The sequence below is a fragment of the Poromitra crassiceps genome (assembly GCF_964638095.1).
Source record: "Poromitra crassiceps genome assembly, chromosome: 4".
In the NCBI taxonomy this organism is placed as follows: Eukaryota; Metazoa; Chordata; class Actinopteri; order Beryciformes; family Melamphaidae; genus Poromitra; species Poromitra crassiceps.
Window position 1 is genome coordinate 48,299,666 of NC_139626.1, and position 17,005 is coordinate 48,316,670.

The 17,005-nt window shown below is 43.3% G+C and overlaps 1 protein-coding gene across 1 annotated transcript in view; it reads right to left on the bottom strand.

The window, feature by feature from the left end:
• Positions 1-16,139, bottom strand: part of mgat3b (beta-1,4-mannosyl-glycoprotein 4-beta-N-acetylglucosaminyltransferase b) — an 88,243-nt gene extending 72,104 nt beyond the window's left edge. The window contains 1 exon segment of the mRNA XM_083635955.1: positions 16,074-16,139. Coding sequence (XP_083492081.1) covers positions 16,074-16,117 — 44 coding nt within the window. The 5' untranslated portion in view covers positions 16,118-16,139.
• Between the last annotated feature and the right edge of the window lie 866 nt (positions 16,140-17,005).

Here is a 17,005-nt window from a genome sequence, read left to right on the forward strand (position 1 = left end):
TGACAGAATTGCCATTTTTGGGTGAACTATTCCTTTAAGGTGAAAGAATGTGTAGAATGTCAGAACAGCAGTCACAACCCACCTGAATATCCGGTTTAAGATGAAGAAGAAGAAGAAGAAGATCCAGTCTACTTCCTGTATACATAGCTGAGCACAGGCTGATATTCGGGCCATATTAAATGTTAACCTTAACGCCGTGTCTCCGACAGACACAGTAACAACGTAGGCTATTTCTGTATTTATGTCTTGTAGTTAGCAGTAGTAGTTGTTGTTGCTGATAGTTGCCATAACAACCACCCTCGTCGGAAAGACGTGCACACACGCTGGGGTAGTAGGAAGCGTTGTTGTCTGGTCCGGAGCTAGCCTGAGAGGCAAATTAAAAGCTACATGTTACAGAGTAAGCCGACTATCACTACGTTATTGCACGCATAGGCCTATCTTTACATTTCAACGTTTACATAGGAAAAATTCAAAGAAATGGAAGTACAGTACGTCAGTGTTCCCCCTGAACAGCTGAGAAAGTGGTGGACACTGTGAATAGTTAGCGCTGTGAAGATGATACAATTCAGTACAGTAGGTGGCGGTGATGCGAGATTTAAGGATGCCAACTGCCAAAAAAACACTGAAGAAGAAGCTGAGAAAAGGGAAGTGCTGTGGGGTTGCAGCTGGTGAAAGAAACCCTTCTATACTTGAATTCATTGACCAAAAACCACTCAGCAGGTAAAGCCACCTATTCCCACACCACAATTTGGAAAGCCGTCCACATACCTGCGTTTGAATGGCAAACACTTCCTAATCATTTTCATGCTGTGATTTTATTTGCTAGTCCCATGGCATCCGTTTCAAAAAGTCACCCTGCACGCCTGGAGGTTTGCAGTGCTGTGATGAGTGTTAGCAGCAGCTGAGCTACAATCACAAAGCCACGCCTCCAGGAAGTCTTAGACTGTCAAAAGCCCTGAGGAATTGCACTCCAAAGTCCAAACCACTGTCATTGCTTGCTGACAGTATATAAACTAATATAATACGAGCGCGCGCCGCACACACACACACACACACACACACACACACACACACACACACACACACACACGTGGAGAGTAGGTGACTGAAAGAGCCAATTAGATATCGAGCCAGGGCACCGGGGTTACACCCCACAGGGCACCGGGGTTACACCCCACAGGGCACCGGGGTTACACCCCACAGGGCACCGGGGTTACACCCCCCAGGGCACCGGGGTTACACCCCCCAGAGCACCGGGGTTACACCCCCCAGGGCACCGGGGTTACACCCCCCAGGGCACCGGGGGTTACACCCCCCAGAGCACCGGGGGTTACACCCCCCAGGGCACCGGGGGTTACACCCCACAGGGCACCGAGGTTACACCCCCCAGGGCACCGGGGGTTACACCCCACAGGGCACCGGGGGTTACACCCCCCAGGGCACCGGGGGTTACACCCCACAGGGCACCGAGGTTACACCCCCCAGGGCACCGGGGGTTACACCCCCCAGGGCACCGAGGTTACACCCCCCAGGGCACCGGGGTTACACCCCTACTCTTGCGAAGAGCGCCGATGGGATCTTTAATGACCACAGAGAGTCAGGACCTCAGTTTAACGTCTCATCCGAAGGACGGTGCTCACTCACAGGACAGAGTCCCCCGTCTCTGCCCCCTGGGGCACTGGGGAGATTATTCACGAGACCAGAGGGGGAGAGCACCTCCTACAGCACTGGTCCTCCAACACCACTTCCAGCACCAGTCTCCCATCCAAGGAGTATCCACAGCCAGAGCTGCTTACATGCAGGAGCCGAGTAGAGAGAAGTGCAAGTGGCAGAGCCACGGCAACCTGACAACAGATGTGCAGTACCCCTGTGACCCTTGGATGATGAGAGAAAGGGGCCAGGGAAAGACATAAGAGAAGGGAAATCACCAACAGAAAAGAGAGGTAGAAGGTACATTGATTGATTGATTTTTAATGAGAGCAATTACAGCGAGCAGAGGAGCACAATGTGCGAGAAGGCATACTTTATGATTCAGTGGGGTGAAGCGAGGCCACCGCTTCCAGCTTGCAGCAGAAATGCAGGGCGACTTGTTCTGACTGGGCCGGCGCGGTCATTCTCGTTTGGGTACATTTTGTCACGCAAGCTCCTTTTGTAGTTCACGACTCGCCCCAGAAGAAGTTAACTCCCCCACTTTGTGACAACAAAGTCTTGAACCGAAGAAAAGCAATGCAATGAAGCTGACCATAGATGAGTGTTCATTTCGTCGACGAAAACTATGACGAAAAATGTTAAGTCGACTACCTTTTTCCCCCCAAGACTAAGACGAGACTAAAATGTTCAGACTTTTAGTTTCATTAACTAAGACGAGACTAAAATACTCAGACTTTTTAGTTGACTAAAACTTGACTAAACAAAAAGAGGATGAGTTTGACTAAATATGATAAAAACTAACAAGGACATTTGACACACGACTAAATTTAAAAATAGATGACAAAATTAACACTAATTATAGCTGCTGCGCAGCAATGGGTCGTGGCCGGGCAAGTCTCAAGTCTTTTAGCTATAGTCCAAGTCGCGTCTCAAGTCTTTAGTCACAAGTCCAAGTCAAGTCTCAAGTCTCTTATGGATGAGTTTTCTGTCATCTGCTGCATGCAATCCAGCCTGCTTAGATTAGAACACTGCCGTTCATGACAGGGCTGGGGCAGAAGGCAGCAGGTTAAGTACATTGCAGTTGAACACATCACCCACCCAGTCCTACTCAGCCAGGAAGGATGACATCATTGATGACATCATCACTGATGACATCACTGATGACGTCATTGCTCAAGTGACATCACATCATTAGGTAATTAGGGCAATTACGATGCTCTTTAGGCTATACATGAGGGCAGAATTCAAAATACTGTCAAAAATTCAGTTTTTGAGATACAATTCTTAGATTTTGTACACTTCAACTACTCTGACAGCAAAATCTTGTCAATTTTTTCCGTGGAGATTCAAGCTTTATTTAGCAAGAATTTGCATTAGCTGTTTAAAGTACCATTTACAGTAAAACATTTTGATGCACTGTGGGCTCACTTTTTGATCTATCAAAAATCTGTTTGATACTTTTGTGGAGGACAGTCCACCGATGCAGATGCTGGAGTTTGGTGTCGTTTGAAGAAAAAATGTGGGAGGAGTAGGGTTTAATTAGTTTTACAGTTTTTGCAGTTTTGCGGTCTTTAGACTTCATAATTGGCCATAGGTTGCAGCGTACAAAAGTTTCTCCTCATTTGGGCACACATTTCGGTGAAAGTGGCAAAGCCATAGCCCATATGCCTGATTTGTTATGAATTTTCAAAGTTTGAAACTTTTGACGGTCGCTGTAGCGCCACCATCAGGACTATAGGCGCCAAATTCATGTCAACTTAGTTTGGCATGGGACTGGACCTTTGTGCAAAGTTTGGTTTATATTCATGCATGGGAAGTCTGACTTCCTGGGAGAAGAAGTGACATCACAATTGCTCGAGTGACATCAGTGATGGCATCACAATTGCTTGAATGACTGATGACATCACAAATACAACCTAATTGCCCTAGGTAATTAGGGTAATTAAGATGCTCTTTAGGCAGTGCATCAACGTTTTGATGCACTGTGGGCTCAATTTTTGACCACTCGAAAATCTGTTTGATACTTTTGTGTAGGACAGTCTAGCGATGCAGATGCTGAAGTTTGGTGTTTGAAGAAAAAATGTGGGAGGAGTAGGGTTTAATTAGTTTTACAGTTTTTGCAGTTTGGCAGTCTTTAGACTTCATAATTGGCCATAGGTTGCATTGTACAAAAGTTTCTCCTCATTTGGGCCCACATTTCGGTGAAAGTTCCAAAGCCGTAGCACGTATGCTTGATTTCTTATGAATTTTCAAAGTTTGAAACATTAGACGGTCGCTGTAATGCAAGCGTTAGGACTATTGGCCCCAAATTTGGATACCCTCATTAGTGTATTGCTTGCACCTGTGTTTATTCTGCCTTTTCGACACAAAATGGCCCCCGTGAGAAGGGTATATTGCTCTGCTTTGCATCACTGATGACATCACTCACTGATGACATCACAATGATTGTGTGCAGACCTACTGACATACAGACACTCCTGGAATTATAGATAGAATCAATGTCATCAGTGATGCAAAGTTGTATGTCTGCGCACATTTGCTCAACTTTGCATCACTGATGACATCCCTCACTGATAATTCTAGATAGAATCAACGGTGTGAACGGTCTCTTCTGTTAACAAGGACGCCAAAATAAAACTGCGTGGCTTCAGCATAATGGTGTGAACGAGGACTTATACTGGCTGGTGGATTGGAACGACACTTGTGTGCCAAGAGGATTCAGGATTCAGGATCCAGGAAGAAATCTTAAAATAACATAGTCACATTGTCAATAACATTCCTTAATTGAGGTTTGGCCAGCTACCCTCTTTGATCTGTCATCAATATTTTAATATAATCGACCTTCACCTGAAACTTGCTTGGCAACTCAAATGTCAAACTCAAACTCAAATTATAGCAAGTCTCAAGTCTTTTAGGTTGCGTCTCAAGTCTTTAGTCACAAGTCCAAGTCAAGTCTCAAGTCTCTTATGGATGAGCTTTCTATCATCTGCTGCGTGTCTTCTCTGTCCTAGGGTGCAGCTGAACCCTTGCTTCCTAAAACACAATACAACACTATCATAAGTTAGCACTCATGCTAGGGCTACAAATATTTCTTCTTCTCCAGAAAGGTGTACAGACAGACAAGCAGACACACAAGTTACTTGCCTCCTTGCTGTTGTAGAGTCGATGAGGTGGGAGAGCTGATGTTATGGAGAGGAAGGCTGAGCAATTTATAGATGACATCATCAGTGATGTCACAAAACTGATGACATCACTGATGACATCATCAGTGATCAGTGGAGATTCGAGCTTTATTTAGCAAGAATTTGCATTAGCTGTTTAAAGTACCATTTACAGTAAAACATTTTGATGCACTGTGGGCTCAATTTTTGATCTATCAAAAATCTGTTTGATACTTTTGTGGAGGACAGTCTATCGATGCAGATGCTGGAGTTTGGTGTCGTTTGAAGAAAAAATGTGGGAGGAGTAGGGTTTAATTAGTTTTACAGTTTTTGCAGTTTTGCGGTGTTTAGACTTCATAATTGGCCATAGGTTGCAGCGTACAAAAGTTTCTCCTCATTTGGGCACACATTTCGGTGAAAGTGCCAAAGCCGTAGCCCATATGCCTGATTTGTTATGAATTTTCAAAGTTTGAAACTTTAGACGGTCGCTGTAGCGCCACCATCAGGACTATTGCTACCGCCGCATGCCGACACTGGTCCGGGTGGGCAGAGTCAGCATGAGCTACTTTCCCTGGGAAAGAGTTGCCAACACTGCTTCGAAGTACCATTACTACTACTAGTGCAAGCGCATCAGCAGATTCAACAGTTTTCATTGACTAAAACTAGACTAAAATGTGAACAGTTTTCGTTGACTAAAACGACTAAAATACTGGTTTTATTTGACTAAGCTGAGACTAAAATGCTCAAACTTTGAGTGGACTAAAACTTGACTAAATAAAAACAGGATGAGGTTGACTAAATATGATAAAGACTAACAAGGACATTTACTGTAACACGGGACTAAAGGTCCTTGCACATAGAGTCCGTTTTTTCGTCCGAAATTGACGCACGAAAAAAATAAAAATACGACCTCATTTGTGTCAATCATCATTGACACACCGAGTCCGACAATTACGTCCGTCATTTAAGTTTTCGGACGAGGTTCGATTTTCTGCGTTTTTCCGCATCCATGAAATCGTTTTGACAGGTGTTTGACCACCCAGAGCTGCCGTAGTGTTGCTATTCACAATGAAAAATGGCATCTGAGAAGTTAATTCAGTTCGTCTCCCAGCACAAAGCATTTTATGGCAAAGCAGGAATACAGAGATTCGCAATTAAAAGACAGAATGTGCCGGGTGATTGCAGACCAGCTTGGAATGCGGGACGCGGTGTGTGTGTGTGTGTGTGTGTGTGTATATGGGGAAGGGGGGGGGGGGGGAGGAGAGAGACAGAGAGCCACACAGACACACTGCCAGTTGTGGTTTAATAGGATCGCGGTAGTTTTCTTTTCGTTGCGAATCTTCGCAACGAATATTGGATAATTAACGCATCGGACTCAGTGGGCAAGGTATCTGTGCGTGACGTTTTTTTCCCGGATGACGGATTAAAAAAACGCAGCGAACAATTCGGACTCTGTGTGCAAGGACCTTAAGACTACGACTAAATAAAAAAATTGTTGACTAAATTAACACTATATACAGTCGGCCCGTGTGGGAACGCCCACAAAATGTTACTACGGCTGGAGCGCGAGACTAGACGGTGGGGGAAAACCCCCCATATATATCAATGGGCTGACTCACCAAAGGACGGTGCTGCGGCTCTACACTACAGGATTGGGGATTCAAGAGCAGATACATAGACATCTGTTCAGATGTTACGTTCACTGCGAGGGTTGAATCCCTGATCCTGTCTGCCTGGGCTGGGGGCTAGCAGCTAAAAATGCTAACTCTGCTGCGTTGGAAGAATAGGAGGATTTACCCCACACTGATCCATTGGACAGGCGTAGGGTGACCAGATCCCAGCAAACCAAATGTGGGACAAAGAGTATACTTGTGTGGGACATTCTGAGACACCATTACCGATGCTTCGAGGTAGTCTAAAATTTATATATATATATATATTTATATATATATACCATTACCGATGCTTCGAGGTAGTCTAAAATGTATATATATATATATATTTATATATATATATATATACACCATTACAGATGCTTTGAGGTAGTCTAATATCTATAGTCTAGTCTATATATATATATAGTCTAGTCTATATATATATATAGTCTAGTGAGTCTATACATAATACATGCATACATAATATCTATCTAACTTATAAAGAAATTAACATTTCTATTCTCCCGTCTCCATGCTTTGCCCAATGGTTGATTCTCAACTGTCCTAACTCCCAGGCTAGGTAAATACAGTAAGCAACGCATGTGACAGGTTGCCGTTATGGGATTCGTGGCTTCTGTTCAGATATGAAACACATGGCATGTCTGTGCCTTCCAACCATAGCATTAAAGTTAGTCAGACTTTTCTAGTAGAACAATCACTAATAGCTTATACTGAAGTAGAACAGGATGCTGTTGAGAAATATTTGAGGCTGTCTTCCATTGTGCCAAAACAACATTGGGGAGCTTTGTGCAAAGAAGATACAGGCCCACTGTTGTATTAATATTGGGATTCTATTTTATGGTTAAGTAGCTAATATTTGCATGTCATTGGTATTGTGATTCTTTTTTTCACTGGGAGTAGGCTACTCACGCATCTCTCAGGCTGCAGTAGTGTAGTTAAGTGAAGTTAACGAGCAGCTGGGTGCGAGCTGTGCACTCTACCTCCCCCGCTCTCTCTCATGTCATGTCATGTCTCCTCTCTCTCTCTCTGTCTCTTGCTCTCTCTCTCTTTCTCTCCCTCTCTATCTGGCTCGGTCTCTCGCGCTCTATCTCGCGCAAATGCGGGACATTGTCTCAATTTGCGGGACACGTGAAAGGTGATGAAAATGCTGTGCAGTCCCGCACAAAGCGGGACATCTGGTCCCCCTAGATGCGTCTATGACGAGACACCGACTGTATCTATTGTGAAACAGTCTCTCTCTTCCTGATAAAACGCTACATTATGTCAGTCTCTCTCTTCCTGATAAAATGCTACATTATGTCAGTCTCTCTCTTCCTGATAAAATGCTACATTATGTCAGTCTCTCTCTTCCTGATAAAATGCTACATTATGTCAGTCTCTCTCTTCCTGATAAAATGCTACATTATGTCAGTCTCTCTCTTCCTGATAAGATGCTACATTATGTCAGCCTCTCTCTTCCTGATAAGATGCTACATTATGTCAGTCTCTCTCTTCCTGATAAAATGCTACATTATGTCAGTCTCTCTCTTCCTGATAAAATGCTACATTATGTCAGTCTCTCTCTTCCTGATAAGATGCTACATTATGTCAGTCTCTCTCTTCCTGATAAAACGCTACAATTCTTTCAGAGCACATTATGGGCACACAGTCACACACTAGTGCACACCAACACACAGGGGGGGATGGGGGGGGGTCCCATTTGTGAAAAAAAATAGGCCAATGCAGAAGTGTCGAAAACTGAAGTTCCTCGAATGGCCACTTCAACCTGGCTCCAAAAGCGAGTAAATCCCCATTGACCCCCATGTTAAAATGCCAGACATTACAACAGAAATAAACATGTTTACACCCTGGTACAAAAAACTTTTTGTGGACCCGACCAACCAACCGACGGACAGAGTGACTTATAGAGTGCTGGTCAACAGCTAAATATCGGCCTAATCAGACAGAGAGCCAACACGCTGATCCAGATATATCTAGGATAGGCCAACACGCTGATCCAGATATTATCTAGGATAGGCCAACACGCTGATAGATATATCTAGGATAGGCCAACATGCTGATACAGATATAGGATAGGCCAACACGCTGATACAGATATTATCTAGGATAGGCCAACACGCTGATAGATATATCTAGGATAGGCCAACATGCTGATACAGATATTATCTAGGATAGGCCAACACGCTGATACAGATATTATCTAGGATAGGCCAACACGCTGATACAGATATATCTGATAGGCCAACATGCTGATACAGATATATCTAGGATAGGCCAACACGCTGATACAGATATATCTGATAGGCCAACACGCTGATACAGATATATCTGATAGGCCAACATGCTGATACAGATATTATCTAGGATAGGCCAACACGCTGATACAGATATATCTAGGATAGGCCAACACGCTGATACAGATATATCTGATAGGCCAACATGCTGATACAGATATTATCTAGGATAGGCCAACATGCTGATACAGATATATCTAGGATAGGCCAACATGCTGATACAGATATTATCTAGGATAGGCCAACATGCTGATACAGATATTATCTAGGATAGGCCAACATGCTGATACAGATATTATCTAGGATAGGCCAACATGCTGATACAGATATTATCTAGGATAGGCCAACACGCTGATACAGATATTATCTAGGATAGGCCAACATGCTGATACAGATATATCTAGGATAGGCCAACATGCTGATACAGATATTATCTAGGATAGGCCAACACGCTGATACAGATATATCTAGGATAGGCCAACACGCTGATACAGATATATCTAGGATAGGCCAACACGCTGATACAGATATTATCTAGGATAGGCCAACACGCTGATACAGATATTATCTAGGATAGGCCAACACGCTGATACAGATATATCTGATAGGCCAACACGCTGATACAGATATATCTAGGATAGGCCAACACGCTGATACAGATATATCTGATAGGCCAACACGCTGATAGATATATCTAGGATAGGCCAACATGCTGATACAGATATATCTGATAGGCCAACACGCTGATAGATATATCTAGGATAGGCCAACAGGCTGATACAGATATATCTAGGATAGGCCAACACGCTGATACAGATATTATCTAGGATAGGCCAACACGCTGATACAGATATATCTGATAGGCCAACACGCTGATAGATATATCTAGGATAGGCCAACACGCTGATACAGATATTATCTAGGATAGGCCAACACGCTGATACAGATATATCTGATAGGCCAACACGCTGATACAGATATTATCTAGGATAGGCCAACACGCTGATACAGATATATCTGATAGGCCAACACGCTGATACAGATATATCTGATAGGCCAACACGCTGATAGATATATCTAGGATAGGCCAACACGCTGATACAGATATTATCTAGGATAGGCCAACACGCTGATACAGATATATCTAGGATAGGCCAACACGCTGATACAGATATATCTAGGATAGGCCAACACGCTGATACAGATATATCTGATAGGCCAACACGCTGATACAGATATTATCTAGGATAGGCCAACACGCTGATACAGATATATCTAGGATAGGCCAACACGCTGATACAGATATATCTGATAGGCCAACACGCTGATACAGATATATCTAGGATAGGCCAACACGCTGATACAGATATTATCTAGGATAGGCCAACACGCTGATACAGATATATCTAGGATAGGCCAACACGCTGATACAGATATATCTAGGATAGGCCAACACGCTGATACAGATATATCTGATAGGCCAACACGCTGATACAGATATATCTAGGATAGGCCAACACGCTGATACAGATATATCTGATAGGCCAACACGCTGATACAGATATTATCTAGGATAGGCCAACACGCTGATACAGATATATCTAGGATAGGCCAACACGCTGATACAGATATATCTGATAGGCCAACACGCTGATACAGATATATCTAGGATAGGCCAACACGCTGATACAGATATTATCTAGGATAGGCCAACACGCTGATACAGATATATCTAGGATAGGCCAACACGCTGATACAGATATATCTAGGATAGGCCAACACGCTGATACAGATATATCTGATAGGCCAACACGCTGATACAGATATATCTAGGATAGGCCAACACGCTGATACAGATATTATCTAGGATAGGCCAACACGCTGATACAGATATATCTAGGATAGGCCAACACGCTGATACAGATATTATCTAGGATAAGCCAACACGCTGATACAGATATATCTGATAGGCCAACACGCTGATACAGATATATCTGATAGGCCAACATGCTGATACAGATATATCTAGGATAGGCCAACACGCTGATACAGATATATCTAGGATAGGCCAACACGCTGATACAGATATATCTAGGATAGGCCAACACGCTGATACAGATATTATCTAGGATAAGCCAACACGCTGATACAGATATATCTGATAGGCCAACACGCTGATACAGATATATCTAGGATAGGCCAACACGCTGATACAGATATTATCTAGGATAAGCCAACACGCTGATACAGATATATCTGATAGGCCAACACGCTGATACAGATATATCTGATAGGCCAACATGCTGATACAGATATATCTAGGATAGGCCAACACGCTGATACAGATATATCTAGGATAGGCCAACACGCTGATACAGATATATCTGATAGGCCAACACGCTGATACAGATATATCTAGGATAGGCCAACACGCTGATACAGATATTATCTAGGATAGGCCAACACGCTGATACAGATATATCTAGGATAGGCCAACACGCTGATACAGATATATCTAGGATAGGCCAACACGCTGATACAGATATATCTGATAGGCCAACACGCTGATACAGATATATCTAGGATAGGCCAACACGCTGATACAGATATTATCTAGGATAGGCCAACACGCTGATACAGATATATCTAGGATAGGCCAACACGCTGATACAGATATTATCTAGGATAGGCCAACACGCTGATACAGATATTATCTAGGATAGGCCAACACGCTGATACAGATATATCTGATAGGCCAACACGCTGATACAGATATATCTAGGATAGGCCAACACGCTGATACAGATATTATCTAGGATAGGCCAACATGCTGATACAGATATTATCTAGGATAGGCCAACACGCTGATACAGATATATCTGATAGGCCAACACGCTGATACAGATATATCTAGGATAGGCCAACACGCTGATACAGATATTATCTAGGATAGGCCAACACGCTGATACAGATATATCTAGGATAGGCCAACACGCTGATACAGATATTATCTAGGATAGGCCAACACGCTGATACAGATATTATCTAGGATAAGCCAACACGCTGATACAGATATATCTAGGATAGGCCAACACGCTGATACAGATATATCTAGGATAGGCCAACACGCTGATACAGATATATCTGATAGGCCAACACGCTGATACAGATATATCTAGGATAGGCCAACACGCTGATACAGATATATCTAGGATAGGCCAACACGCTGATACAGATATTATCTAGGATAGGCCAACACGCTGATACAGATATATCTAGGATAGGCCAACACGCTGATACAGATATTATCTAGGATAGGCCAACACGCTGATACAGATATTATCTAGGATAGGCCAACACGCTGATACAGATATTATCTAGGATAAGCCAACACGCTGATACAGATATATCTAGGATAGGCCAACACGCTGATACAGATATTATCTAGGATAGGCCAACACGCTGATACAGATATATCTAGGATAGGCCAACACGCTGATACAGATATTATCTAGGATAGGCCAACACGCTGATACAGATATTATCTAGGATAGGCCAACACGCTGATACAGATATATCTAGGATAGGCCAACACGCTGATAGATATATCTGATAGGCCAACACGCTGATACAGATATATCTAGGATAGGCCAACACGCTGATACAGATATTATCTAGGATAGGCCAACACGCTGATACAGATATATCTAGGATAGGCCAACACGCTGATACAGATATTATCTAGGATAGGCCAACACGCTGATACAGATATTATCTAGGATAGGCCAACACGCTGATACAGATATATCTAGGATAGGCCAACACGCTGATACAGATATTATCTAGGATAGGCCAACACGCTGATAGATATATCTGATAGGCCAACACGCTGATACAGATATATCTAGGATAGGCCAACACGCTGATACAGATATATCTAGGATAGGCCAACACGCTGATAGATATATATCTAGGATAGGCCAACATGCTGATACAGATATATCTAGGATAGGCCAACACGCTGATACAGATATATCTGATAGGCCAACACGCTGATACAGATATATCTAGGATAGGCCAACATGCTGATACAGATATATCTGATAGGCCAACACGCTGATACAGATATATCTGATAGGCCAACACGCTGATAGATATATCTAGGATAGGCCAACACGCTGATACAGATATATCTGATAGGCCAACACGCTGATAGATATATCTAGGATAGGCCAACACGCTGATACAGATATATCTAGGATAGGCCAACACGCTGATACAGATATATCTGATAGGCCAACACGCTGATACAGATATATCTAGGATAGGCCAACATGCTGATACAGATATATCTGATAAGCCAACATGCTGATACAGATATATCTAGGATAGGCCAACACGCTGATACAGACATATCTGATAGGCCAACACGCTGATACAGATATATCTAGGATAGGCCAACACGCTGATACAGATATATCTGATAGGCCAACACGCTGATACAGATATATCTGATAAGCCAACACGCTGATACAGATATATCTGATAAGCCAACACGCTGATACAGATATATCTGATAGGCCAACACGCTGATACAGATATTATCTAGGATAGGCCAACACGCTGATACAGATATTATCTAGGATAGGCCAACACGCTGATACAGATATATCTAGGATAGGCCAACACGCTGATAGATATATCTGATAGGCCAACACGCTGATACAGATATATCTAGGATAGGCCAACACGCTGATACAGATATTATCTAGGATAGGCCAACACGCTGATACAGATATATCTAGGATAGGCCAACACGCTGATACAGATATATCTGATAGGCCAACACGCTGATAGATATATCTGATAGGCCAACACGCTGATACAGATATATCTAGGATAGGCCAACACGCTGATACAGATATATCTAGGATAGGCCAACACGCTGATAGATATATATCTAGGATAGGCCAACATGCTGATACAGATATATCTAGGATAGGCCAACACGCTGATACAGATATATCTGATAGGCCAACACGCTGATACAGATATATCTAGGATAGGCCAACACGCTGATACAGATATATCTGATAGGCCAACACGCTGATAGATATATCTAGGATAGGCCAACACGCTGATACAGATATATCTAGGATAGGCCAACACGCTGATACAGATATATCTGATAGGCCAACACGCTGATACAGATATATCTAGGATAGGCCAACATGCTGATACAGATATATCTGATAAGCCAACATGCTGATACAGATATATCTAGGATAGGCCAACACGCTGATACAGATATATCTGATAGGCCAACACGCTGATACAGATATATCTAGGATAGGCCAACACGCTGATACAGATATATCTGATAGGCCAACACGCTGATACAGATATATCTAGGATAGGCCAACACGCTGATACAGATATATCTGATAGGCCAACACGCTGATACAGATATATCTAGGATAGGCCAACACGCTGATACAGATATATCTGATAGGCCAACACGCTGATACAGATATATCTAGGATAGGCCAACACGCTGATACAGATATATCTAGGATAGGCCAACACGCTGATACAGATATATCTGATAGGCCAACACGCTGATACAGATATATCTAGGATAGGCCAACACGCTGATACAGATATATCTGATAGGCCAACACGCTGATACAGATATATCTAGGATAGGCCAACACGCTGATACAGATATATCTGATAGGCCAACACGCTGATACAGATATATCTAGGATAGGCCAACACGCTGATACAGATATATCTGATAAGCCAACACGCTGATACAGATATATCTAGGATAGGCCAACACGCTGATACAGATATATCTGATAAGCCAACACGCTGATACAGATATATCTGATAAGCCAACACGCTGATACAGATATATCTGATAGGCCAACACGCTGATACAGATATATCTGATAGGCCAACACGCTGATAGATATATCTAGGATAGGCCAACACGCTGATACAGATATATCTGATAGGCCAACACGCTGATACAGATATATCTGATAAGCCAACACGCTGATACAGATATATCTGATAGGCCAACACGCTGATACAGATATATCTGATAGGCCAACACGCTGATACAGATATATCTGATAGGCCAACACGCTGATAGATATATCTAGGATAGGCCAACACGCTGATACAGATATATCTGATAGGCCAACACGCTGATACAGATATATCTGATAGGCCAACACGCTGATACAGATATATCTGTGATAGGCCAACACGCTGATACAGATATATCTGTGATAGGCCAACATGCTGATACAGATATTATCTGTGATAGGCCAACACGCTGATACAGATATATCTGTGATAGGCCAACACGCTGATACAGATATATCTGTGATAGGCCAACACGCTGATACAGATATATCTGATAGGCCAACACGCTGATACAGATATATCTGATAGGCCAACACGCTGATACAGATATATCTGATAGGCCAACACGCTGATAGATATATCTAGGATAGGCCAACACGCTGATACAGATATATCTGATAGGCCAACACGCTGATACAGATATATCTGATAGGCCAACACGCTGATACAGATATATCTAGGATAGGCCAACACGCTGATACAGATATATCTGTGATAGGCCAACACGCTGATACAGATATATCTGATAAGCCAACACGCTGATACAGATATATCTAGGATAGGCCAACACGCTGATACAGATATATCTGTGATAGGCCAACACGCTGATACAGATATATCTGATAAGCCAACACGCTGATACAGATATATCTAGGATAGGCCAACACGCTGATACAGATATATCTGTGATAGGCCAACACGCTGATACAGATATATCTGATAGGCCAACACGCTGATACAGATATATCTGATAAGCCAACACGCTGATACAGATATATCTGATAGGCCAACACGCTGATACAGATATATCTGATAGGCCAACACGCTGATACAGATATATCTGTGATAGGCCATCGGCCGATAATATTGACCAAACGATATATCGGTCGGGCTCAACTGCAAAGCATTGAGATGCGCCTGGCAGCATGCAGGAGACACGCTGAGAAGACAGCATGGCATTCTGCTGGAGCCGCACTGATGGAGGGAGGAGGAGGAGAAGGAGCAGACAAAGACAGGTAGCAAGAGGTGCGGGGAGGAGGGAGGGAACAATGGAAAGGGGAGGAGTGAGTGTTTGTGTGTGTGTGTGTGTGTGTGTGTGTGTGTGTGTGTGTGTGTGTGTGCGTGCGTGAACAAACCTCAGAATAAGGCGACAGTAGGCTACAGGTGAGACGCGCAGCATTGTGATGAGGTCACCAGTTGAAACCGCACAGCTTCCAGGACAATCTGGGAGGGGAAAATACATGGAGTGACACTCTCCTCTCCCTCAGGAACTAACTGCTGTCAGCAGACTGACTGTGTGTGCATGGTGTGAATGTGTGGAACTGGATTAAACTAACTGCTGTCAGCAGACTGACTGTGTGTGCATGGTGTGAATGTGTGGAACTGGATTAAACTAACTGCTGTCAGCAGACTGACTGTGTGTGCATGGTGTGAATGTGTGGAACTGGATTAAACTAACTGCTGTCAGCAGACTGACTGTGTGTGCATGGTGTGAATGTGTGGAACTGGATTAAACTAACTGCTGTCAGCAGACTGTGTGTGCATGGTGTGAATGTGTGGAACTGGATTAAACTAACTGCTGTCAGCAGACTGACTGTGTGTGCATGGTGTGAATGTGTGGAACTGGATTAAACTAACTGCTGTCAGCAGACTGTGTGTGCATGGGGTGAATGTGTGGAACTGGATTAAACTAACTGCTGTCAGCAGACTGTGTGTGCATGGTGTGAATGTGTGGAACTGGATTAAACTAACTGCTGTCAGCAGACTGACTGTGTGTGCATGGTGTGAATGTGTGGAACTGGATTAAACTAACTGCTGTCAGCAGACTGTGTGTGCATGGTGTGAATGTGTGGAACTGGATTAAACTAACTGCTCTCAGCAGACTGACTGTGTGTGCATGGTGTGAATGTGTGGTACTGGATTAAACTAACTGCTGTCAGCAGACTGACTGTGTGTGCATGGTGTGAATGTGTGGAACTGGATTAAACTAACTGCTGTCAGCAGACTGACTGTGTGTGCATGGTGTGAATGTGTGGAACTGGATTAAACTAACTGCTGTCAGCAGACT